Genomic DNA, 27,917 nt, shown 5'->3' with positions numbered 1-27,917 from the left:
ACTTGAACCTGGGAGGCAGAGGTTACAGTGAGCCAAGCTTGCATCACTGCACTCCAGCCTGGGTGACAGAGTGAGACTCCATCTCAAAACAAAACAAAACAAAACAAACTATGAATTCTGACGGAGAGATTCAGTGGAGGCTTTGAAGAGATGACACTTGAGCCTGATATGCAAGTTTTCCATTAATGGTGAAACAGGGAAGTCCGTGCTAGGTAGACATAGCAATAGGGACAGAGGCATGGAGGCAGAAAAGCGTCCTGTGCTAAGGAATCATGAGGACTCCGTATGACCAGAGGACCAGAGCCTGGGAAGGAGTAGGGCAGAGGTGGCAACTGAGGTAGGTGGGGGTGAGAACCTGGAAGATTTTGAATGTTGGGCTAGGAAGTGTGGGCTTTATTTGCCTTTCAGTAGAAGCCATCAGAGGTTTTTGAGAAAGAGACTTAACAGGAAATAAATACAATGTGTTAGAGTACAGAGGAGTGAGCCTGGAAGCCAGGAGTTCAAGTAGGAGGTCTTGTCATAGGTCATACAAGAAACAGTCACAGCTTGGGGCAAGCCAGTAATGGTGGGAAGAGAAAGGAAAAGAGGAGGGGGAGCGATTCACATTGAAGGGAGTCCAGTGATGTGAATGGGGGACCAAGGAATAGGCATTAAAGATGACTCCAAGATTTCCAGTGAAGGAGCTTTTAACTGAGTAGGGACAGCAACGGAGTACAGTTTAGTTTTTATTTTTTTGTGTTTGAAGAAACACTTCTGGTAGTTTTGCCCATAAAGCAGTGAGAGATGTAGGCCTGGCACTCCAGAGAGAGGTGTGGGGGTAGAGGTTTAGATTGGGGAGCCATCTGTCTAGGGGAATACTTGAACTCATGGGATTCAGCTGCGCAGGTAGAGTGCCAGGCAGGGCTACTGTGCACAACTGGGCAGATCGGGCCCTAAACAACTCTAGGGAGTGCCACTGCATCCTAGTCATCATAGATTTGTGTAATGACTATGAATTTTCTGGCAGATGGCAGTTAGATGTCTTGAGAAAGGGATACCTTTTTCTCATTTGCACAAAGGTACCATATGGTGTGGCAGGAATGCTGGAATTAAACCCAGGCAGGAGCCAAGAACAGAACCTTAGGGAACCACCTATCCTCTAAGGGAGGGTGGAGGAGGAGGAGCCTCCAGAGGAGACACTTAGGAGTGGCGAGAGACTTAGGTAGGATTTAAGTTTGTCGTTGCCTCCAATTTGCCTGAAAATAGAGTCACCACACAGTGAACTCTAATCTTACTTTGGTTTAATGACTCAAGTAGAGCCTCTGCTCGTATTATCCATCAGTTCTTGCTTTTCATATAGCCGGTGAGTTTTCCTTGGCACTAGCAAGTGGGATAATTAACTGTCTCCATTTGGTTGGGATGTAGAATTATTAAACCTGTGGTTCTGCTCTTGAGAGCCAATGCCTGGCGGGTGACCGTGGTCCAGGGCGAACACATGTTGCAGAGCCTCCTTTAGAAGGCCCACTGCAGAGCCTGCCTGGGGGACTCCTAGGAGGGCAAAGGGCACCCTTCCAGGCCACTCACCTGTCACACCTGGCTCCAGCCTGCTAGGAGTCAGACTGGGGCAGCCCCCGACCCAGAACTGCCAGAGCCTCTCGGATGGCTCCAAGTCCTCACCTCTGAGGGCCTGGCAGGGTGAAGGAAGCTCCTTGCCTCCTGAACCACATGAGAAAGAAAAGGCATCCCCAGAGCCATAGCTTGGAGGCTTGGCTTCTTTATGGCATAAACTACAAAGGCACACAGCCTCCCCAATGTGTGCCAATAAGATGGCACAAATGCTTCTTGCGAAAGAGAAAGCTTGTGCCCCGCCTTGGCACATGATCCTCTGCCCACACACATTTGTCATTGCTGCTTCCTGGCGCTTGTGACCTCCTTTGCATCAGTGGAAAGTTACAGGAGGAGAGATAGCACCACCTTCCTAGTCAGGAATGTGTCACACAACCCAGATCAAAAACTTAAAGTTCTCTTCTGTGTCGATGGGATCCAGGCTCTGTGGGCAGATAGAACATTGTATGGAAAGGCTGTCAAACTCAGAGTGAAATTGCAGTTTTTATCTGAGTGGCTGGCACTCTAGCTTGTTTATTTAAACATAGATCAGACAGTTGAAATGTTCTACTTTCAAATAATTCATGTTTTTCAGATCTTGAATTTTGGTAAATTTTTTTCGTCAGTTGATTTTGTGTTTCTTAATTTGGGGAATAGAGTTCCTTTTCTAATGGGAAAATATATCATTCGTTGTGTCTGTGGTGCTTGCTTGTGTTTTACAAACTCTACGTGAGCATAGGCTGACTGGCTCTGGGGATCAGAAGCACTCAGGGAGCTCTGGGGACAGGATTTCATACACTACATCCAGAAACTGGGCAGATGATCACATGCCCTTTTTTTTTTTTGCTTGTTTGTTTGTTTTTTGTTGTTTAAAGTAGGGCTCAGAAGCAGAGAGGGAAAGAGAATTTTTCCACAGCCTCAGAAAATCCAGGAAAATCCAGGAGTAGAACTCATGAGGCTGAGGTTCTGGAACTGTGTTCCTAAACTGCCTTCTCTGGAAAAAACGCAGAGGGAACCAGCCGATTCCTGGTAAAAAAAAAATTTGACTTACCGACTTTCAAAAAGAAATGAGTTCCATATGATGGAAATTGCATTCTTTGATTTGGGCTTAAAGGATTTTCTGAGCTTTTAAATGGTTTCCTATGTAATATTCCATTTCTTCTGGTTTGGGAGTTTTCCATGAAATGCCTTTTTAAAAAAACCCAGAGCATCAAATGAGCTTTTCAGCTTGATGAACTTAAGAAATTTCATCATTCCTTTTCTTCCTGACTGACCTTTTAATTTTATGCAAGATGTACAGGAGTGATTTGTCTTGTCTGGTTTGTAAGGATTTTTAATCACCAGCCACACACATTAGTCACTGACTTTTGTACCTACAAGCCCAATTTTCTTTGTTTTGGGTTTTTTGAAATAAGTTTGTTTGTTCATTTATTTGGAGACAGGGTCTTGTTCTATCACCCAGGCTGGAGTGCAGTGGCATGATCATATCCTCAAACTCCTGGGTTCATGTGATCCTTCCACCTCAGTCTCCCAAGTAGCTGGGACTACAGGTACACACTACCACACCCAGCTAGTTTTAAAAAATTTTTTATGGAGACAGGGTCTCACTGTGTTGCCCAAGCTGACACTTACAGTAAGAGTAGAATCAGACTGAGAGCTGGAAAAGGAACAGCGCAATGGGATTGGTAGCATAAAAGATTTACCACCAGATGCAGAAAGCAGTTCTCACTAGTGCTTCCTCATTTCCTCAGCATCCACCATGCACAGAACCTTACACTTTACACTCAAGAAGTGTATGGATAAAGGGAATACAACCAAAGTTTAAGGTAAGAAACTCAAGAGTTTGTTCAGTTCAGTTAGTACTTAATTGGCTACCCAGCCTTGTGCTAGGTACCTTGTTCTGGGGCTAGAGAGCTGAAATAACCATGGAGAAGATCTGCAGGGAAACCAACAGATACAGTCAGTGCAAGAAATGCTGTTGTTAGAAGTATGTACCAAACACCATTGGAGCACAGGCAGAGAGACACCAAACTTGGCCAAGGAAGGGATGCAGAGGCTTTGGAGACAGAGAAGCTTCAGTTAAGAGTGCAGAAGTCAGCCCAGGAGAGAAATGGGCTCTTCTATTTATCTGTGGTGGTAAACCAATGTGTTTTAATTTTTCCTTTTTCAGTCCAATTACGACCAATACTTTTTATAAAATATATTAAAAGTAAATTACTAGAAAAATGAAATTTCAAAATACATATAAATCTGAAGCCCACGTGTTTATTATTAGATTCAGCAGACATATATTGTCCTATAGTATGACAGTATGATAGTTTGTCATACTGTCAAATAGTTATAAAAGTTTCTAAAAACTCTGTGCCTCTACTTTTTTACCTCACCATGGGTCAGTGCCAGTTTGCAGATGAGCAGCAGTTTGTGGACCACACTTTGAGTAGCATTGCCCTGGGCAGAGGAGGACATATGGATATAGTGATTGACTGATGTGAGAAATATGGAGGGAATATCATCGTGTCCCATCCCATCATTTTACATATGAGGAAACTGAGGCCCAGAAAGGTGACAGAACTAAGACCAGACTCTCTGCTTTCTAACTTAAGACAGTTCTTCTTCTTATCCTTTGACTAACTCACCTGAACAGTCACCAGATAGCACGAGCATTCCAGCATGCTTGCCCCGCTTCACCCACGCCTACTGCCTCTGAAGAAAGGGAAGAATCTGCGTCCATCAGAAAGTGCTGGGGATACCAGGACGCCAGCCTGCTGCCCAACCTGGCTGACTTGTCTGCTCACAGACCCTGTCTTAATGACAGAAGCCACTCCAAGAGTTCACTGTGTCCTTCAGTAGCCAGTGAAATTCATGTAAATCCTGTTTGGGCAGTCAGTGGAATTTTTAGTACTCCTCTCCTTTAAAAAAAAAAAAAAAAGGAACAAAGGTTTTTCTCATCTATAAGCCAAACATGAGTAGCAGTCACCAAGCAGGGCACATTGTTATCTCTTGGAATCAGTTTGGTTCTAGACTGGTCTTGAAGGATTGACACCTGGTCTGGGGTGGACTTGAGAGCTACAGAGCCACAAGTGTGCTGTCCTGGTCTTAGGTCATCCCCAAGACAGGGGACCTCTGCAGGCAATAGCAGCTTCATGTTGGCCCTAGAGGTCCCAGATGGGTACCAGGGTCCCAGCACAAACCAGAATCCACCCGGCTCCCAACTAGTCCCCCCACATCCTCCCTAATCCTTCCTCATTGCGGTCTCCTCAGAACCTAGCCAAACCCAATGGTCGGGGAGGGAGTTGCTGTTCAAATTAACAGCCATTTATTATGGGCCTGCTATTTGCAAAGCACTGTGTTAGGCACCAAAGATAACTCCGAAATATAAAGATATAGAAATGAATGCAATGAGTCACCTCTTCTCATGGAGACTGCATTTTAGGTGGAGAAATAAGTCATATAACAGCCCAGGCAGGATTTTGAAATTTGTTCTCTCTGCCTACCTCCTTTTGTCCCCATGACCAAGGAAGGCAAACACCAGTGCAGTGGCATTGATAAAAATTCTTAAATGTGAACACGGTACTTGGAGTTGATTGCTTATTTGTGAAAATACATGATAAAAATATTCATAGATTTAGACATGTCAAAAAGATTCCTTCATTTATCACAGAATTGTTTATAACTGTGAACATTTTAAAAGAAAAGTCTGCAGGTGGCCTTGCATGGTCTGGGTGTTATCACACCACTGAGTGTGTCAAACCAGCATCTGCCGTTGGGTATAGGTCCTAAGCAATTAGACAGGGAGAGGGTGGAGAACAAGGACTGGCTGTACAGTTGAATTTTATTTGATTACATTGTGAAGTACAGATACTGTTTCACTTCCTAGGAATTTCGTGTTTTATTTCTGGAGATTCGAAATTCTCCAGAATGGAAATAAAGTTCTCCAGCCACAGTGGTGGCATGGATAGCAACAGGATTCAGTGACTTCCCTCATCCTCTTTCAACTTGTTCTCCCTACCAGAACTAGTCACCTGTGGTGAACTCAGTGGCATTTGATAGTCTAGGATGAACCAAATCAACCTCAACTTAAACCTGCTTTTTGTCATTGTACCGATCTAGGCATTTGACACTAAACAGAGATCTTAATTCCTGTATCTTAATGCATCAGAATTTGGTCTTAGCAGAGATGTCGATAGACAGGGGTGTTGTGGCGGGTGGGGTTTAACCAGTTCTGGAGGCATTTTGCTCATTGCCCCAAAGTACTGGTGACAGACCATGACACTGTATGACCCATCTGGCTTTGGCTCCTGACTTTATTACCCAGAAAGTAGTTTATAAGCCAGATGTGTCACTTAATAGTAGGCGTACCTGCCCAAAATGCAAAAGCTTGCAGTAGTTATCTAGAATTTACAAAGCTTGTTTTTACTCTTTATCAATATCGATTCTGATAAAAATCATGACAATAGGCCATGTAGATATTATCTTTCTTGTTGATGAATAAATAATAGCCAAGGGCTCTTTAGCACTTAATGCATTCCAGGCACTATACTAAGCCATTTGCATTAAATAACTCGTAATTTCTATGAGGCAGGAACTGTTGTTATCTACATTTCTTAATGAGGAAATAAGCCCAGAGTGGTTAAGTAACATGCCCAGGATCACACAGCTGGTAAAACTAAAACTAAATTTTGCTAATCAGGCTCTAAAGTCTGTGCCCGTAGCCTCACAATATGCTGCCTGTTGAAATCAGACAGACAGATGAGATGTTGTATGACCTCCCCAAGGCCACCTGGGTAGGGGAGGGAAGCAGATTGAGGGAGGCCACCGTAAAAGCATGGTTGGGAAGTTGCCTTTGGCTCATCTCTCTATGTGGCACAGGGCTCCAAACTGAAATAGCCACTATTTATTGGGTCAAGATTAGTCCAGCATTTAGGCAAGAAGAATGTTAGTCTAGTCATCTGCTACTTTTGGTAGCATGTATGGTGGTGGCACTTTCTAAAGTAAAAATAACACACATAGGCTAAAAAATAAATTTTGCCTGATTTTTGAATTCTGTTTACTTTTAAAATCTTAGGAAGTTATAATGACTCACACTTGCACATTTAATAATGACTTTTATTAAGAATGCTATGACACAAAATTAGAAACATTCTTCAGACAGTGTCTTCACATGTAAGTACTTAGATATTTAAAGAAAACAACTAAATGGCTATTTGGGAAAACTGGGCCCTTTGGTTGCAAAACCAAGTGCTGGGACCAGAGTAAGTGCTCAAGAAGTACCAGTGAGTTCTCCCAAGGGAGATTTCTTAGGGGAAAATGTGATGCCTTTTGCACATGTTACTATGGTGTGAGTCCAGTATTAGTAGGAAATCAGTAAAGTTCCCTGCACTTTACTGTGTGTGTTGCTGTCTTGTGTCTAGCCCGTGATCGATACTCTAGAGATGATATGAGAAATATTCCAGACCTGACCTTAGAGTTTGTAATCCAATTAGGAGAAGCAAAGCTTTTTATACAAAACATAATTAGAGAACCAAGCAATATCATCTGTAATCTAGAAGTAAAATGTGAGGTATGTTTTTAATTCCAAGAGCCTGGTTGGGTGGTTCTGAACTACAAGCGTCCTCTTGGGTTTTTCAGAGGTTTCTGTTTAGATGGCTCAGGTTTAATCTCTAATGGGGATAGCAGGGAACCAGATGAGACCTGCTGAGGTGGCCACAGTTCTGATTCTAGTGGGCAGGCTGCCTCCCCTCTGATACTGCGTGAGGCGTTACTGATGCTGGCAACGGTTTGCGTTTAGCCAATTGCCAAAAGCAGCCTGCACATCCCTCTGAGGTTGGTCCCGTAAATTCCACTCTTTCCTGTGGTAAAGTATTCCTCATCACCACCTCCCTTTTCACACTCTGTGCAAAGCCTTGCATTGGGACAGCAAATGGCTGCAACTTTCACTGCTTGCTTTTCCCAAGTCGAAGAAAAATTCCAACGCTGGCAAAGCAAGGACGTCGCTATTTTCTGACAATTGAATGTCTTCAGGGAACTGGCCTCAGTGCTGATAGGGTCTGTATTCCTCTAGTAAGAATAGCACTGTTTCCATTAGAGGGGACCAGGATGGGTAGACAGGCTAAGACGTCTCATTACTCTTTGCTCTGTGTATTTGTATGACAGCTCGGGTGTGTAGCTTACCTTCCTGAGGATGAGAGCCATAGCTTTATCCATTTAATAACAGCCACAGTGGCAGTGCTGATAATGGCTAGCATTTACCTAGCACTGTGTGCCCTGAAACATTTAATAGTTTCACTCTGTGAACTCGTTTGTTGGTCTTGGTGCCATGTGTCCAACATAAGGCTAGCAGGACCCATCTGTCCTTGCCCATGCTTATTCTGTGCCACAACCACCCCTGGTTGTGATTAAGATATTAATGTTAAAGAGGGAACTGAGTTCTGATTTCTCGTCATTCAAAACCATTCTGTCATCTTCATGCACATGCCCTGCAGGCAGCCAGCCAGTAAGGGGTCCTTCATACCTATCCTGTTTCTGGCTGGTGGCTCTCAGAATCTGCCATGGCTCTTGGATGCTGTTTGTCCTCCTGCCCTTGGGTGACTGGCTATCAGAAAACCTTCGTTTCCTTGTTGGATTCTGCCTCCAGGAAGCAAAGCCGACCCAGTGGTTTCTGTGGGTCAGCTGCACTTGGCTGTCTCCACTGGGGAAGATATTTGGCTTGTTGGCTGTTTTATGCCCCTTGGACTGTCAGGTCCAAGTGTACTGTTGGCCACAGCATCCAATCTGTGTTATCAGAGCAAGGCCCTATGGTCAGGAGATCCTTAGCCGCCAAGGGTCTGTTGTCTCCTGGTGTCTTTGCCTGAAGTCCTCTGGCCTTCCTGCTTTTCATCATTGAGTGCATCTATAAGCTGACCCGCTGCCAGGTATCATGTCTGAGCATTTTGGCAAGGAGAGTCCGTGAGAGAGGTTTTCTTGGCAACCATAAAATAAAAGTACTGTAAGGAGCTGCTAAATAAATTTGCACCACTTCAGCCAGGGAATTTCAGCTCTCCTGGGTGGGATGGTGATAGGGGATGTGGAATGCAAAAAAACAACAACAAAAAAAATTATGAGGCTCAGCTGTCAGCTTGATGGCTCATTTATTTGATGGTCCTAAGGAGATGTATGTTTGGTACACTGAGGATGTTTATCAAACTCATTTCCTCTTGTATTTGTCCAGAGAGTCAGCAAATGGGGGGTTTTTGGTCTATTTTTTCTACCATGAAACAAAGTGAGGGGAAATCTCTTAGTCCCTTTGCTCAAGTTAAGTTGGTCCTGTGTATCTGCAGTGGTGACGGTGGGAACATACTGCCTACACGTCAAGGGCATTGAACACCCAGAACAGGATGAAGACCAACACCTAGTCTATGGGAATTAGTTTGTGAGTCTGTGTGCCCTGTTTGTTTGTTTCTTTGTTTCATTATTGTTTTTTGAGACAGGATCTTGCTTTGTTGCCCATGCTGGAGTTCAGTAGCACAGTCATAGCTCAGTGTACCCTCCAATCCCTGGGCTTAAGCAATCCTCTCACCCCAACCTTCCAAGTAGCTGGACCTACAGGAGTGTGCCACCATACCTGGCTAAGTTTTTTAAAAAATTTTGTATAGCTGGGCACAATGGCTCATACCCGCAATCCCAGCAATCCCAGCACTTTGGAAGACGAGGGAGGATCACTTGAGCCTAAGAGTTTGGGACCAGCCTGGGCAATACAGCGAGACCCTATCTCTCCAAAAAATTAAAATTAGCCGGTGGTATGTGCGTGGAATATCAGCTACTTGGATAGCTGGTGAGAGGATCGCTTGGGCCCAGAAGGTCATGGCTGCAGTGAGCTGTAATCACGCTGCTGCACTCTAGCCTGGGCTACAGAATGAGACTATGAATGAATGAATGAATGAATGAATGAATGAATGAATGAAATTTTTGTAGAGACAGGGTCTCACTATGTTGCCCAGGATGGTCCCAATCTCCTAGACTGAAGCGATTCTCCTGCCCTGGCTCTGTTTTAAAGAGAGTGAAATAACCAGATTCAAATAAGAGTCATTTTTGTCATTTCTCATCCCAAGTAGCTGCTGGGAGGAGGTATGAGGGGGTAGTGGGGAAGAACCTCAGAAGAGCCTTGGTAACACTGGGCTGGATATTGTTTTACTGACTTGCTTCATTATAAAATGAATTATTTTGCATTCAGCCTCATAATGATGAATGTTCACATCTCATATACATGGTCTTCAGCAGATATTCCAATAGGTCAGTCTCAGGAACACCTGATTAAGTGTTTTTGAGGAGAAATGGCATAGGGACCTCATTTAATAATTAGAAATGCTGCTGCTTTTAGTAGGAAATTCATTTTCATACTTAAGTTCATTCAGACTTCAGGGACACATTGTGGAGCTATTGAAAATATAAATGCCATCCACGACAATCATAGACACTTAGTAGACGCTAAGTAATTTCTGTGGTAAAAAAAATAAAAATGAACTGGTGGCAACAAGTTCAATTCTAAGTCTACAAATGTGCAGGTTCTCTAAGCAAATAAGATGTTTTTTTCCAACATTCCCTTGGAGCCTGGGTTCCAAAAGAAATCCTTTCCACTCTGACCAGTGGGTCCTTTTCCCTGCACATCTTCCTTGGGAATTATGGCATTAAATACTAGAGAAACCAAAAAAAAAAAAAAAAGGATTAAAGCTAGAATATGTAAACACATTTTAATGATTTTTTTCCTGGTTAACAAAGTAACACATGATTCCTATAGGAAATTTAGAAAATCCAAAACAGAAAACAAAAATCACTCATAAGCATATCACTCGGAAATAGACTTTTATGTTTTTCCTCATCTCCTTTTTCCTCCTGTCTTTTCTCCATTTCCTTATTCCTCTCCCTCACAATTGTAACAAAATTAAGAGAATATTGAAAATACAACTTTGTATCCTGTTCTTTCACTTAGCATTGTGTCAGCCTATAAGTAAGTCATGAAACCCAGAAGCTATGAAGGAAAGATTGATAACTGGACTATATCAAAACAAAACTTCAACCAGGCAATAATATTTACAACCCATACAACCAATATAACAAATTATTGCTATTCTGTAATATGAGCTTCTTAAAAAATAATAAAAAAGATAAACAACTCAAGTTTTTAAATGGTTAAACCATGCAAATAGGCAAGAAAAAATACAAATGGCCCTTAAGCATATATTCTTCTTAAAGCTTAATTGCATTAATAGTCAAGAAATGAAGTTGAAACAATGAGCTCATTTTTCACTGGCAGTTTGGCAAGAATTATAAGGATGATTCCATCTAGCCTGAACAAGGGAGCCAAAACATTGACACTTTCATGTGCTACTGGTGGGAATATAAATTGATGCAATGCTTTTGGAAGACAGTTTGTCTACATCTGTTTAAATTTTAAATATTTATGCCCTTTGATGTGGCATTTCCACTTCTAAAAAAATGTATCCTAGATAAACACTCCTACAAGTGTGCAAATCATGTTCATTACGCCATTGTTTGAAGGTGCAAAAAATTTAAAATAACCCAAATGTTTATGTAGAGGAACTGGTTAAATTGTGGTACATTTTTATAATGGAATTGTATGCAGCCATTTTAGAGAATGAGCCAGAGGCATAGGAAGTATAAATATGTCCAAGACAATTGTTAAGTGAGAAAAGTATGTTACTGTATGATACTGTGTTAGTGTAGCATTGAGAAGAAAAGACTGGAAGACTTTGAACCCATCATCGTTTTCTCTGTTTTTTTCAGGAATGATCAATTTTACATAATGAAAATATTTTATAATCAAAAACACCATTTTCAAATGACATTTAAAAATTCTGTTATAAACATTTTCTTACATTTTTAGTCCTTCATAAAATTTTGGCAGCTTTCATAAGATTCTGTCATAGAAATACCATAATTTAGCCATTCCACGATTGATACCTCATTTAGCTTTTTTGCTAATTACATAGGATGCAGCAACCAATATCTTTGTAAAATAAGATTCTTAATTTTACACTCACAAGAGTATCACATCACGTAGCAGAGATTGAGAATTTAACCTGAAAAGAATTCATTGGGTTATTCTGAATGTACAAGGTTGATGTTTTTCTAATCTTTTAATTTTATTACTTGTTTTTTAAGAGTTTCACTCTGTCACCCAGGCTGGAGTGCAGTGGTGTGAACATGGCTTACTGCAGCCTTGACCTCCCAGGCTCAAGTGATCTTCCCGCTTCGGCCTCCCAAAGTGCTGGGATTCAGGCGTAAGCCACTGTGCCCAGCCTTAATCTTTTTAAAGCTTACCTGGACTATAGATGGCCCATATGGAGGCAAAAGATTTGGGCCGCACTCTCTAGGTACACAGCTCCGCTACCCTACTCTGAGTATAATTCATCACTAGTTTTTGTAGTCTAAGTGTAAAGAAGACCAGAGATCTTGGCCTCAGGAGCTCCTCTTCCCAAGGCTCAGTCTCAGGCTCTCTCCTCATTTCATTCCTTCTCCCAAGGTGAACTCATCCACACCCAGGTAATGACTCAAATTTGTAGCTCTGATCCAGCCTTCCCTTTGACATCTAGCCATGTGTATTCAGCTGCTTATTAAATGTCTCCACTTGTATGTCTAAAAATAGTAGCTCAATCTGTCCAAAATAAATTCTGTGATCGAGAACCTGCTGATACCTCCTTCCCTTTATCCCCTACATCCTTCCATTACTAAATTCCGTTGCTTCCCCCCAATAGTTCTTGACACATCTAGTTCTCTTTACCTCACCGCCCTCCCTATACCAGGCCACCATCATTTACCTCCTGGATACTCTAGTAGCTTCCCAAATGATCTCCTCATGTTCATTCTCAGCTCCTCTGATCTGGAGTCTTGTAAAATGAAAATCTAATGTCACCCCTTTCCTGAGTCAGAGTTTTCCATGGTTCATTGGGCTAAAGACTGAAATCCTCACTGGCCCCTGCCTCATCTGGTCCCTGCTCTCTCCTATCTCCATACTCCCTTCTCTTGCCACCCAGGACTCCAACCACACTAGTCTTCATTTCTTAACTGAACCCCCTCACCTCTGTTCCTTCCTTCTGAAATTCTCCTTACCCTCACTTTCCCTTCTTTCTGTCTCTTTGTTTGGTTAATAATCTTCACAGCTCAGTTCAAATGTCACTTTCCTGGGAAATCTTCCCCCAGTGCTAGGTCAGGCCATCCCTTGATCTATTCCCATGTTTTCTCCTCATTGCACTCATCACAGTTGATAATTGTAAATTTACTTGTGTGGTGATCTGTCTGTTTCTCCCACCATACATTAACCCCCTTGTGGGTAGAGATGGTGCCCCCTTTGCTTACTATTGTATCCCAAGATCCTGGCATATGGCCAGGCTCATGGACGATACTCAAAGAATGGTTGGGTGGGTAAAGGGATGAATATCTCATGTCAGGTGATACATGAATGGCACTACTGTCTAACTCAAGATGAAACCAAATGTTATACTTTTGCTAATTCCGTGACTTTTCAAAAGTCTTTTGCCAATTTAATACGATCAGTCTTGCTTTGAAACAATTTTAAGTATAAACCGAGACACTCAAAACACAAGCCAGTCCTAAGTAGTTTTATTCTGAAATTAAGATCATAACCCACATTCACTCACTTGGCAGATGCCCCCTTTTCACACTTACCTACATGTTAGTTCCTCCTCCTCAGGGGAAGGCAGCAAATGATCTGCACATTTGACCACTTGAGAGATTTGCTGTGCACTCCCCTATTCCTGTATCCTCAAGGACTGTAAAATCCATTGAACTCTTTATTTATGCACAAGCTAAGAAACAAAACAAAAAAAGAAAAAAAGAACCTTGCTTTGCAATATTTCGAGTATGCATTTCACAGTAATATGCATAAAACATCCCTCTATCATAGTGCCATCTTAGGATATTTATTGATTCTCTCAGGTGGTTCTTGTTTCAATTAAAGTCCTTTTGGGAAACAGTCTGTCAGGAGGATTGGCCAGTGACACCACTACATGGAAGGGATTGAGCCTGGTGTAGTAAGTTACAAGCCCAGGCCTTGGAGGTGAGCAGAAGTAAATCTGAATCCTGATTTTACCCCTGTCTAGCTATATGATCTTGGGGTTGAGCCTACTTCATAGGGTTATTTTGAGGATAAAATAAGATAATACGGATAAAGCACTTAGCATTTGATGAACATTCAGTGTATATTCACCACTGAAGACACTGTTGTTGTTGTTATTCACAAAAGCTTTTTTCCAGATTGTCTGGACAGACCCACAGACTCACCACCCCGAAATGAGCAACAGATAAATGGCAGTATGCTGACAGTCATAAATTGACTGTGTATTTTATGATAACGGGTATCAAAGTTGTACTTAATTAAATATTATCTTTTAGATTCGGATACTAAAATGTTTATAGATGACATAGTTCATGTCTGGGATTTGTTTCAGAATAATCTGATAAAAGATGGATCAGGGAGGGAGGGAGTCGATATAGAGAGGGAACATGTTTGGACGTGCAGTGGCAGCCGCCGAGGCTGTTTGATCGGTATGAGAGTTGTGTCATTCTCCCTACTTTTGTCTATTTTGAAATTTCCCATGATAAAAGTTGAAAAATATGTTAAAAATAGTTCATATAAATAGCATCCTAGATTCATTCTTGTTCAAGGAGCCAGCTCTCAGCTCGCTTTCCTTTATTTCTTTTGGAAGAGTAACTGATTCTAGTGATCTAAGCAGTAAGACTCATGTCAATCTGTTTTATTACTCTCGGGATAGCTTATGGTGGAAACAAAATAAATCCAATTTCTGAATCTCCTTTGTCTTCAATCACTTGGGAATTCTCTCTGAAACTACTGTGGGCATTTTAAGTAACCCTGATTACCCAGCAAGAACAATGTAGCTTTCAGACAAGCACAGAGGATAGAATAACTCTTTCTACCCTTCTATGCTTGCATGACAAAAGCTGTAGCTATTAAATACCGGTGCTCAGTGAGCTAATGAATGGCGAGCCGGTAATTGTGGTTTTGGCATTTTAGGATTTGAGCCTCTGCCCTGTATGAACTTGTAATCTTCATTGTGTAGCCTTGTTAAGTTCAGCTGCTGAGTTACATGTTGGCATAGGAAGCTGAGGCACTCCTAAGCCAAAAACTGACCTCTGCATATTTCAAACTAAAGTCAGGAGGCTTAGGGTGACTTCTTTTGCTTTAAAAAAAAATAAAGGCATGATTTCCCTTTAGAGTGGAAGCTGACCATGACTGTAAATGGCTCTGTAATCTTTGGCTTTGTTTGAGTCACCCCCTCCATGTTCTGCTCTTCCGTTTGGATGCAAGCCAGCACAAGGATAAGTGTTCTGCTTGATCCTTGCTGTTTAATAATTGACCCTTCAAAATCTCTTTCTCCAGCTTCACCAAAGAGGATAATTTAAATTTTGATTGCAGGTTTCTTCTTTTCCCTTTTGAGTCTATCTCTAAGGGGTAAAACATGTGGCTTTTTATAAGTTTAAGTACTTTGGAGCAAAGTTTATGAAGTGTCCTTCTATCCCCTAAAAGTAAGATAGGCTCCGAGTTGGCCAGGGCAGTCACGTTGGGGTCCATCTGAAATGCTTCTGTGTATCCCTTTGGTCAGCACCTCCTGCCAGGACCATGCTGGAGCTGCTAAGAAGGAAAACAGGTGCACAGACAGAGCCTCTGGAATACAGTGCAGGGTGTGCTATCATAGAAGTATAAACTGGGCACCCTAGGAGCAGAGTTGATATTACTATGACTCTCTGGGGACATCAGGACAGACTTCATAGAGCAGGTATGAGATACTTTTGCTGAAGGCAGAACTGGTAGCCTGGAATTACATTATGCTCTTAACTGAACCCTCTTGGGATCCCAGTTTGAGTGATCTGTCTTACTAGATAGCACCTGGTGTGAGAACAGCCATGGCTTTTCCTTTACGGCTCATACAGTTCTGAGAATGCCTAAAATTAGATTGAAATCAGGATTAAGGTCTCTAACCTGCCTTTGTGGCCTCGGGCATCCTGTGACCAGGATGAGTCACATTCTTGTCTTGCCCACTTGTGTCTTCTGAGAGCTGCGTCCCAAGACTTCCCCATGCAGAGCTGATTGTAATAGTTGACGGACAAAACTGATGGCCCAGCACTTTCCCTCCCTGCGCTATTCCTGCTGCCCATGACAGCAGCTGAGTAATAAGCAGTCAGACCTCTTACCTGGGACATTAGTCACAAACTCTTAAGCAACTGCGGGTCAACTCTTGAGACCGTTGTGGATTTCTGTTAGCACTTGTTTCTGTTGCCCAAGAAGATCCTTTCCAAGACCTCAGCAGGCATACTGGCTTCGGGAAAATTCTGAAACTCAGTGACCTTGTTTGGAAATGTGAGTGAGAGTGTTCTGGGCTTAGGTCCACACAGGCCTGGCTTGTCAGGCTAGGACACAGTGTCGATAAAGCTGGGCTCATGGGCTTTGTCCCCCCGGCTGTGCTCTCTCCTGGGGCTGCAGACTAAGTGTGTCCAACCTCAGCCAGGTGCCTCTCTGCTGTGTGCCCTCAGCCCTAGAAGAGCCAGGCACCCAGGCCTTATAGTGCCTCGCAAGTCAGAAAACACTTGTGGAAGAATTGAGAGTGTTGGCCTCCTTCACTGGACAGGACCCCAATCATCCTCACCCCTGCTCCCGACCTGCGCTGCTGTGATTGCAACCTCTTGTAGGTTAAATTGGTTGTGCTCATATTGTATGCGTGTGGTGGGGCAAGGGGAGGAAGCAGCTTCCACAAATCAGCCCACTGAAAACACTTATATGGGACATGGGATTCTGCATGGAGAAGGGCTGATTTGGAGCCAGGACTGGGTTTGGGTTAGAGACACAGAAAGCTTGCTTCGCTGAAGTGGGTGCACAGGTACTCAGCATGCCTTTGCCTTATGCCCCTGACACCTGGGGAGGCTGCTGCTAGGAGCAGAGAAGTCTGTTCTACGTTCCATTGATCTGTGCCATGAAAGCTTTGCTGCTTTAACCACACTTACTGGGGATTCCTGGAATACCAGACTTGCTTTCCATTCCTGGGCATTTTCTAGTGCCCATTTTCTGTAAGACCTGCCTGGCCAGGCTGTTATCAACTCACAGGACACTGTGTAGAAACCAGTCATGCCAGTTCTGTCATCACCTACCTCCTCCAAGCCAGCAACGTGATCCAGGCTGGACGGAGACCAACCTTTTGCCTTGGGCCATGCAGGCCAACAGACCTTGATTCTCACACTGAGGCAGGAAAATAGAACCTCGAGTGCCCTGACACAACCCATAGTGAATGTGACACACCAGAAAGAGCAGTCAGCTGCAGCCACTGTGAAGATGCCACAGCGAGGGGGGCTCCAGGCAGCCCAAGGCCATGGCAGCCTCCCACAATGGCAGTTAACCACAAAGCTCCAGGCCACCCTAGTGACCTGCAGCCTCCTCGTCACTGATCAGCCTATGTGGGTTGCCTCTGAGCATATTGTTCCTTTAAAAACCAAAGTGTAAATGTCTCACCCAAAAGGCCAAGCTGCCGCTCTGTCCAGTCTAGACTGTGCCTGTGAGGCTAGCAGTGCCACCTTCCCTCTGTAACAGTGCCCTGGGGTGTGGTTGGCAACAGGAGAACCATGTGCCTGTGCTGGGAAGCTGGTTGTTTTAAGAGAGCACTGCCTTTTATTTATAGACAGCTTTATCAGTACACGGCCATGTTCCTGCCGACCTTGAGGACTCTTTACTAAACAATCCTGCTGCTGAATATTCACTTCCTTCCACGTGAATTTGCTCTTAGGGATTGGAGGAGGGGTGGAAAATGCCTTGAATCAGAGTCTCCATAATCTATTAGGCTTCTTGTGCACCTGGGGTACCCACAAACAAACCCTCTTCTCACTCTGGTTTTCCTTTTCCTGGTTAACATCCCCACAAACCTACTGGATTTAAGACAGAAACCCAGGAGTCATTTCTGCTGCTTCTCTCTGCCTATCTCTAAGTGATTATCAAGCCTTATTACTGATTTTGCTTTCACCAAAGCCCTGCTTCCTTTCTCCTGACTGACTCCTTATTTTTCATTCCATTCATCACTGTTCTGGTTCAGGTCTTAACATCTCTTCCCTGGACGGTTTCAGCCTCCCCTAACTGATCTTTTCTTGTCCAGCCAGGAATCAGTTACTCCCTTAATTAGGGAGCATCAGGAAGTTCCTTTTGCCTAATATCTGAAAATCAAAATTCCTTAGTGTGACATTCAGGACCCTTCATGGTTTGAAGGACTTAACTTTCCTTGTAGCCCTGAGATTTTTCATGGCCCCAGCACTCCTGTGTCCTGTGCTGCCCGCCTCTCAGCCTCCTCCACCATACCGAGGGTTCTCTGAGTCCACCTGCACAGCCACACCACTGGGCTTGCTGCCATGTCCCCGCCCCATCCACCTCTCCATGGCGGCCTTCTCACTCCCCCTTCTCTGCCTGGGAGACTCTGACTCATGCTTTCAGACCCAGCTCAATTTCTACTTCTGCTGTGAGGCTCTCTCTCTCTCCTCCCACTGGAAGGAATTGTTCTCTCTTATGTTTCTCTCGTAGCACTTGGTTCATACCTTCATCATGCCACTAGGATGATACAGCAATTGGTGTGTTCCCCCTCCTCTGCCCCTCCCCTGTCTATCCTGTCCATATGTGTGTGTGTGTGTCTGTATATAAGATATATATCTATTTGTTTTACACACACACACACACAAGTATTTCTTTCTTTTTCTCTCTTTTCATTTTGAAGACAGGGTCTCACCCTGTCGCCCAGGCTGGAGTGCAGTGGTGCACTCTCAGCTCACTCCTGGGCTCAAGTGATCCTCCCACCTCAGCCTCCCAAGTAGGTGGGACTACAGGTGCATGCCACCATGCCCAACTAATTTTTGTATTTTTTGTAGAGATGGGATTTCACCATGTTCCCCAGGCTCATCTCAAACTCCTGAACTCAAGCAATCTGCCTGCCTCAGCCTCCCAAAGTGTTGGGATTACAGGCACCCAGCTAACAAGTATTTCTTAAGTACATTATGCCAGGCATAGTGGCGAACCACATAAACACAATCCCGGCCGTCATGGAGCTTCTAGCCTAGGAAATATTTGTCTCCCATTACACTGTGAGTTCCTTGCAGATGAAGATCAGCTGTGCTCCTAGTGCCTGTCACCACCCCTGGCACACAGTGGCCACCTCCCCTCTGGGTGTTCACTCTGACTCTGATGGGTAGAGATGGGTGCTCGAGTGGAGGATGGGGGACAGGCTGAGTACAAGGTAAGTGGAAAGCCTAGAAAAGCCACATTCTGCCCTCCGTTTTTAAAGGACAACCCACATTTTCCTGTGGTTAGCCCCTTCTTAATGGGCCCATCATCTTGGAGCCATGAGGCAAGTTCTGAGACTTGATCTAAATTTGTCATCCAGATAGCACAGAGAAGCTCACACGGCCGCATGTGGCCGCACTTGTTGTGTGTGTGTGTGTGTGTGTGTGTGTGTGTGTGCCCATTCTGAGAGGTGGATGGTTTGGGGTCTGGCTGCCCTATCGCATGCTGCTCTTTGTATCTTTCAGAGATCTGAAACTGGACAACGTCCTGTTGGACCACGAGGGTCACTGTAAACTGGCAGACTTCGGAATGTGCAAGGAGGGGATTTGCAATGGCGTCACCACGGCCACATTCTGTGGCACGCCAGACTATATCGCTCCAGAGGTGAGTGCAGCTGCTTGATGCAGCTCTGAAATCTGAGCTCTCCAGTAACTCTGACCAGAAATGCCACTGGCTGCTTTTATGTGCTGCAGCGTTGGGGGCACTGTTGAAAGCGGACACCTCTAGACTCGTTAATGGCTCATTGGGTGAATGATGGCTGAAAATGGCCTAAGTCACTCTAATAAGAATTTGAGTTAAAAAAAAAAAAATTTGTAGATTTTGCAGTTGCTTTGGGCTTTAGCAGTAAATGAAGACAAAGTGAACGCCACTCATGGCTATTTATTTTCCTCTTCGTCTCTACTTAGTGATTTAATTTCAGCATCATTTAGCAGAACTAAAGAAAGGCTCTTGAATCCTTCCCGTATGAGTGAGTGAACCTAGTCTCCTTTTTTTTCCTCACGGATATATTTCCAGAACGCTTTCTGTTCGGAATCTGCACGAGCCCATCACTGTGGCCCAATCATAAATATTTCCTCACCATACCGGAGAAGGCATCTCTGAGTTGACCACAGGGAAAACAGACCACTCTGTAGAAATGGAAAGAAATATGCATGGTAGCACAGGAGACTTTAAAAAAAAAAAAAAAAAAAAAAAAAAAACTTTGATATTTCCTAGTGCACCAATTTCCCTAGTTATGAAGAACACATTTGTTAATCTGATGTATGAACCACCTTCTCCCGCTGCCCCCTTTGCACAGATCCTCCAGGAAATGCTGTACGGGCCTGCAGTAGACTGGTGGGCAATGGGTGTGTTGCTCTATGAGATGCTCTGCGGTCACGCACCTTTTGAGGCAGAGAACGAAGATGACCTCTTTGAGGCCATACTGAATGACGAGGTGGTCTACCCTACCTGGCTCCATGAAGATGCCACAGGGATCCTCAAATCTGTGAGTTTGGCTTACCCAGCTAGCTTCTGATCTATTGCAGACCAGCTTGTTTCATGTGCTTCTGGTGTCTTTTCAGTGCCTCCCACCAGTAAACCACTAGCTCTAACTAAAATTTGTGTTCTAATCTAAAGAAGCAAAGAACCAGAGTTCTCTCAGGCTGTTACCCTCTCTTATGCAATACACCCTCTCTTATGCAATAGTTATTTTGGGGCCAATTTTGATAGTCCTTGATAACTTTGTTTGCCAAATAGCAAGTATTTCTAGCACTTCAAACTTTAGTTGAGGGGAGGTGATGTTTCCCCTCCATACAGTCAGGTCACACCAGAGTTTTGGGTCAAGTGAATGCCATTCCCAGCCTGTTATTATATCAGTTGTGTTTCTGTTGGCATCTTCAAGCGGTAGGATGAAGGGCCTTTCTTTTAGGGCTGGGAGAGGAGAAGGAAGGTTTTCCAAGCCTCTGCAGATCTCTTTTGTCTCCAAGTTATTCTTATGCAAGCCAGGTGCCATGCCCAGGCTGCAGGTGCAGTGTTGTAATGGATCATGTTGAGAAAGTCTTTTCTGTGTGTGCATTTAAGGCACTGTGCTGAACGCCTTTGAGTTGAGGAAAAACATGTATTGGACGCCTTTATGTTGAAAATAAAGTACATGTAATTTGGGTCAATTCTGTAACCACATTAGTTGAGTTCTAAAATCATGTTTTTTCACCTACTATATGCAGAGGGGATATAAAGGCAAATAAAAGATCAGTTGTTTGAGAAGGGATAAATCAGAACAATCTATATTCTGTTGGATAGTATCTATGGCATAAGAATTACTATCCTTAAGTTATATCCCTTCAGTAATTTTAGGCAAAAGCAAAATGTGAGAAATATTTGCTATCTTGTTGAAAGACTTGTTTCTCTTTGGAAACTTCTAGCCCTATAATCAGTGCCATTTCAAGGACATTTTTTATGTGGGTCACTGTGCACTGGGGCTGAAGGCTTGATTGTCCCTGAGAATTCTCTACATCACTAAAAGAGAAATAATCACAGAAATCCTTCTGAGGCAAATATTACCAAAGTGAATCATAACACATGGCTCGATTCTCAAGCTGAGGTGCCAGTACCCTCCTGAAATTGAGAAAGCACTAATCTCACAGAAATAAAAATCTCACAGTACTTTGGGATTCTACCAAATGTCTCCTATCTAACATGTTTTTGTAAGAACAGTTCATTTTTATATTAGTGGAAATTTTAGAGGAAACCATAAACATGGCTTTTATAATTTTATGAAAAAAAAAAAAGTCATAGAGAAAGGCTTGTCTTCGTGGATTTGTGCCATGAAGTTTCTTAACTTCCTGAAGGGAAATGTACTCACCTAGGTTGGCCGCAGCCAATTTTGATCACATAAACCATGATAACACAGCCTCATCATGCTGCAGAGGGAGGCGGACTTTGCATGATCATTTTCCTACTTCCATGGCCCAGAACCTGGCTTTTTGCGAAAAAGCATGCCAGCCTTCTGTGGCCGGCAACAGCCACCTTCATCATACTAATGGTTTTCCATACCCCACATATTTAGTCCAATTACTGTAGCTGATTTAGTAGTTTTTAATATTTAGACGAAGGATCCCAGAGTTCATAATTCACATGAAAATACTGGTTCAAGCCGTAAAGAAATGCCTGTTGTCAGCATTGGTCACTAGGCTTGGTACCATGAAGGGTAGGAAATAAAAGTCAGTCCATGCCTCAAGAAATTTTTGTATTCTCTAATATAAACACTGGATTAGCAATCCAGATCAGTGTTTCTCTGATAGATACCATATGCGTTTTGAATCTAGGTCTAGTAGAAATCTTAAGAGGCCACATCACCATTTGGGTTGGACATTCCTAATTTTTTGTCTTTACATTTTCAGAAGTCCTCAACCTTATTCTCGTGTTTCAGAGTCCTCTTGAGAGAGTTCTTTCCAACTAAATCTGAAATTAGGTATCATCCCCTTAGCCTAGAACCTAGGACAAGTACTAAGCAAGGTTAAGATTCATATGGAATTTCTAAGACTGTTTCTTTTTTAACCAGGTGAGCTCAGTTACTTCAAGCTATATCTTTTATGTAAATATGGATATTTTTGGTAACGAGCAAATATATTATCCAGTAATAGCCTCATGGTCTTTCCTCTAAGAGGAAACAGCCTCTGGTGCCTAAGAAGAATCGCATACAGTGGAGACTGAGTTCTCTCTCCTTGCAGGTTCACTTTTGGGAAGCTACAAGTCCCTTCACTTCTCTTTATTTCAGCTCCTTTCTCACGCCAGCTGCTCCAGTGATGGAGGCAGCAGCTGCGACTGTTACATATCATGTGTCTAGCACTCATTTTCCTAAGTGACACTTGACACTCTCTCTGGGCATCTTCCACATCGGAAGGAGCAGGGGCTCTGGGCTCACAGCGCAAGGCCTGCCTCCCAGTCCTGTTACCTTCCGGCTGAGTGACCTTGGCGAGCCTCTGTGCCGCTCTGAATCTCAGTGTTCTTGCTTGTAAAATAGAAGTAATAAAATCCATATCAAAGGGTGATTGTCTGGATTATATGAAATAATATAGGTAAACTTCCCGAGCACACAATAAGCATTCCATGTTTTCCTCCTTCAAGGCATGTACCTTCAATGTAATTTTCTTAAAAACACTTAAATGTTGTCAGATAAAATTACGAAAAAAAATCACTAAGAGGATTTCTGGGATTTTTTTTTTTCTTTTTCTTTTCTTTTTCTTTTTCTTTTTTTTTTTTTTTTTTTTTTTTGGTACATTTTACTCTCCATGCCTAAAAACAAGAAGCTTAAATGGTATAGATGAGAACATTCAGCTAGTCTTTGCAGGGGACTGAGACATTTAAATAGAAATGTGATCAAAGAGAAGAAAGAAATATTCAGAGCACTCAAGGCTAGACTTGAGGAGACACACTGAGGAGGGAAAGGCATCAGAACTGGGTTGGTTAAGAACCTGCCTCCAGAGCAGAGCTGCCTGGGGGCAGATCTTGGCTCTTTGACTAATAGGCTGTGTGACATTGGGCAAATGGCATAAGTCTTGCATGCCTTAGTTTCCTCTCCATTTCCTTGGACAAATGGCATAATTCTTCCATGCCTCAGCAGGTGGGGTATCAACCCACAGGGCTACTGCGTGGTTGGCATGAGATAACATGTGTGGGTGCCTGAAGCAGTGCTTGCCACAGGGTACCTACCAGGAAGTGTCCTGCACTGTTACCGCTGAGAGCTGCATGCATGAAATGAGTTTTTTACACTCTGTCCTTATCTCTGCAAAAGTATTTGTCATATTAGGAGGAGGGTTTGAGATAGCAAGGCGTGCTATGCCAACCACTCAGGCTGCTTTCTGGCTCTAATTGCAACTTGATTTAATTAGGCCAATATAGTTATTTTACTACCAGAAGAAAACTTAGAGATTGTCCATTCCCACCCCCTCGTTTTATAGAGGAGGAAACCATGAAGCACTGAGAAATTGTGACTCATCAAAGGCCATTTAACACATTACTTAAATCAGTTGGGGCCTTTGTGCACTGCTGATGAGGATGTAAACTGGCGTGGATAATGGTATGGTGGGAGGTTCTTCAGAAAATTAAACAGAATTACCATATGATCTAGCACTTCTACTTCTGGATATTTGCCCAAAAGAATTGAAAGTGGGAATTCTAATAGGTATTTGTACACCCATGTTCATAGCAGCATTACGTACAATAGCCCAAAGGTAGAAGCAGCCCAAGTGTCCATCAACAGATGAATAGATAATAAGATGTGGTATGTGCACTCTGAACAAGCATTCATTTGGTTGCACAGGGCCAGATCAAGGTATACTGTGTTGTTTACCACTATTGACTTGACGCCTTTTTCCAGAATTTTGTGTCCACCTAAGATCAGACATTCTGGGAGCCTGGTGACTTCAAGAGTTCCTGATGTGAATAGTTGAATCCATTGGATGGTGTTTTGCCTAGTTCTAAAAACAGTAGGGAAATCATGAGTGCTAAGTTGTGAACTGTAATTATTTGTCTTTGCCCTTAATTTTATAGTTTTGTGTGATCATTAGAAGCATAAACACAGAATTGTAGAGCTAGAAATAGTTTAAAAATATTTTGTCCACATTTCCTCATCTGTGGATTAGGAAACTGAGGCCCAGAGAGATGAAAGGACTTTACATATTAGAACGGAAAGAACATACCCTAGACCTCATTTGACTTCTGCCGCTGGTTTTCAGTCTGTAAAGGTGTGATAATAACACCTACAGTGCGCGCTTCAAATAACGCAGTATACATGAAAGCGTTTTCCAAGTGGAATGCACAATACAAGAGTAAGTGATTAGTATTGCTAACTTGTGAGTAGTAATTTCACAACACACTTAGAGGTGTTATTATCCTCATCTTCTCCTTGAACAATTCAGCAACGTCATCAAGGTTATTGTGTGCTTAATTTTACACAAGGCTGTGGTAGGCTTTTATTCCTAAGGAAATTGTATTTTTGTTTTTCCAGGAGCTTTTAAATCTTGACCAAAGATGCATAGGTGGGGTGTAAATAGCCAAATAGATACTGATCTGTTTATTTATATAATAGGCTTATATCAACGTACACGTGCATAGCAGGCATGGGTTCTGCAACACTCAGGTTCTGTGCAAGGTGCTAGAAATCCAGTGACGAGCAAGGCAAATATGATCCTGCTCTTGTGGAATTTACAGTCCAGTTGGGGTGGCGAGGGAGAAAGAAATTTTAAAGAGCAATTATACCTTAACTGTATACTTACAATTGAATGAGAAAAAAATTAAAATCCAAAGTTCTTTGAAAGCATTTATTTAACAGGCAGATCTAACATGACCTGGGCCACCAAAGGAGGCCATCTGGAGGATATGACATTTAATAAAGACTGAAGAGAAATCAGGCTTGAAAGTGTGCAGAGGTCTTGAGAAAGGAGCAGTCCATTTGAGCAGCTCAGTGGCAGGCTGGTTTGAGTGTGATGAGCAAAGGGGTGGGGCAGTGAGAGCTTCAGGGGAGGAGGCTGAGGGAACAGTGAGAGCCCAAAGGACATCCTAGGCCACACGAAGGAGACTGGACTTTATCTGAAGTGCCAGCGTAAGTCTTTGAAGAATTCCAAGCAAGCATGAATGATGCAATCACTACTTCATGTGCAAAAGATCACCCTGGCTATTGTATAAAGAGTGGACCAACAGACTGAAGTATTTACTGATTAAGTGACTTCCAGGATTTCTTTCAAAATAATTCAGGAGTTGTGGGGAGGAACAGATGAAACAAGACTGGGCATGTGTCAGTAACCATCAAGACTGAGTGATGAGTATACATGAGGGTCTGTGTTACTGTTGTCTAAAATTTCCACAATGGAAAAGTTTTTAAAACCACCACATAAATGAATATCTTATACAAACAAGCTCAGCATGTGTGTGTGAAGAAACATTTGTAGCCTGTATAGAAAAAGTGATCTCTATCTTCACAAATGAAGAGAAATGGTTTACAATACAAATATACAGAAAGAGCAGATGATATGAGCCACATACAAGCTGCCCTGTGGATCCTGGCCACATCTCTTAAATCCAAGTAAGAGTCTCGGGTTCCTGGCCTGGGAGTCTATGTCACCCTGATGATTTTTTGCCACAGACAAAATTACCCAGTGGTTTTAGCACGACTCATTTCTTCAGCGTCCCTTAAGAAACTCTATGCCTTCTCAAGAAGCGTCCTTCAACCCCCAGGGTAGTAACAAAGGGTACCCCAAAGAAGCATTTTTAACAGAAAAGAGACCAGAGAAGGAGAGAATCCTCATTGTTGGACTTTGCCCCATGCTCCCTCCTTGGGGCCCTGGGAGATCCTTTCCCAGCTGGATCTGCCCTTTCCCACTGGGAGGCAGGAAGAGCTGAGATCTCCAAGCCAGCCCTTCACAGTGCCTTTCTCTGCCATCTCAGTGTGGGGGGGGCATCTTTCCATGGCTTCCTGAGATGGAGATTTATTTAAGAAGGAAGCTTGTTGAACTCCCTCTTACCTTTTTAAATGAAAGGTATTATTATTATTCTGTATCTGGGGAAACTGTTCAGACACCTGTTTATGTTACGTACCATAGAGTTACAGATGTTGAAGACCTCAGGGCTTCATCTGGCGTGATGTCAGCGAGTGCCTACATTCGGGATTGGGGAGGGTGTGTACTGTCCAGCCTTCCTCTAAAAGTGTGTGATTGGCAAGGCAGGCTCCAGCATCTTCTTCACCCCTAATCTAATATTACTGTCCCAACCGGCCCTCCCTGTCATCACCTTTACCACTGCCCTCTCCACCCACAACACCCCCAAGGTTGTGGACTTGTGAGTTCTTTGTGTGTAGCTGTTCAAACATTTCCTATAGACGTGGGTAGTGGACAAAGGACTTGCTTGTGAGAACTTTTCCCATGGAGTGCAGAATCAGTGGGCGCGGGGGTAGTTAGAGCACACACAGTTTTTAGCCCAGGATTTCTACTGGAAAAGAATTCCCTAAATCATTAACCAGTAATCGCACATCTAAAAGTAACTCTATATGCACCCAAATAAGCACACTGGAAAGAGTATTTTTCTTGCTTCCACTTCTGTTTTTCTCATCTTTGTTTCAAATGTTTGTTTAATACTTAACATGTGTGTGCCTCAAAAGCAGCCTCACCTGCGACTCGCAGAGAACGGAGTATTCACACTGGCAGGATCCTCAGAAGTTAACAGAAAAAAGGCGTATGACGACACACACGTTTGTGTAAAGAAAAAATAAAAGGCATTCCAGCTGTTATTTCTGTTTTTTTTTTTTTTTTTTTTTTTTTTTTTTTTACTTGGTTTGGGAATATATACTACCTGTTTTCTGGTGTCACCATGCCATCAGGTTTCTTAGGCTGGCAGTAAATTATCCCAAAATGCTGATAATGATAAGGCAAAAGGAAGTCTGTCATTTGCTTAGGGCTTCTGAGGTTCTGCTGAATTTTGCCCTCGTCTAGGTCCGGAAAGGTTTAGGGAAGTCCCAGGCAAGTCAGCAGAGCTCAGGAAGCCAAGGCCTTGTCTCAGAGGTTAGTACTCCTTTGCTGAATCATCTCCAGGAAGAAATCACGTGGCTCAGGCTCTACTCAGGTGAAATCGGCACCTTTATCTTTGAGCTCACACAGGTGCCTGGGCTAAATAAGTGCTGAAAGGAGCTGGGTACATTCTCCTGAGTCACCTTTGTCGACTCTGGAAGCACTGTAAACTTGGCATCAGAAGGAGATTATAAAGTGCTTTTGTTCCTAAGCTTTATAGAAATTAAAGTATGTATGTATGCATGTGGATTTCTCTGTGATCCAGCCTCTCAGATTTCGTCATCTGAGCATTTTCTGCAGGAATCCTGCTTGCCTCTATGCACAAAGGAGGGGGAACCACAGTTAATTCAGGGATCCTCTTTTAGCCCTGAGTGTGTCCCACATCTGTCGCCAGACAGTGAATTCCATCCAGGAGCATTGACTGTCTTCCTCTCCATTTCCCTACTCCCCTCCTGGGAGAGGCTGGAATGCTCAAGGAAACCAACAAAGGTGGTCAGCCAGGAGAAGGCTGGGGAAGAGGAAGGAAAAATGGGACCTGAATAACGCAGAGGACCCAATCCCAGATCATTAGGGCTGGTTTTTCAAACACTGTTAGGGGAAATCCAAAAAAAAGTTATCAAAAGATCCTTGAGTAAGAGGAGTGGTTAACATGCAACCTGGCAGTCAGGACT

General features: G+C 43.1%; 1 protein-coding gene across 2 annotated transcripts in view; it reads left to right on the top strand.

The window, feature by feature from the left end:
- Positions 1–27,917, top strand: part of PRKCH (protein kinase C eta) — a 239,357-nt gene that overhangs the window by 198,971 nt on the left and 12,469 nt on the right. For both annotated transcript variants that reach the window (XM_010354646.2, XM_030931748.1), the window contains exons 11-12: positions 19,171–19,309; positions 20,004–20,192. In XM_010354646.2, the coding sequence (XP_010352948.1) occupies positions 19,171–19,309; positions 20,004–20,192 (328 nt within the window). The remainder of the gene's footprint in view (positions 1–19,170; positions 19,310–20,003; positions 20,193–27,917) is intronic.

The sequence above is a fragment of the Rhinopithecus roxellana genome, chromosome 5 (genome assembly GCF_007565055.1).
Source record: "Rhinopithecus roxellana isolate Shanxi Qingling chromosome 5, ASM756505v1, whole genome shotgun sequence".
Taxonomy (NCBI): domain Eukaryota; kingdom Metazoa; phylum Chordata; class Mammalia; order Primates; family Cercopithecidae; genus Rhinopithecus; species Rhinopithecus roxellana.
The sequence above is the reverse complement of the archived record's forward strand: the minus strand, read 5'-3'. Positions and strand labels throughout refer to the sequence as shown.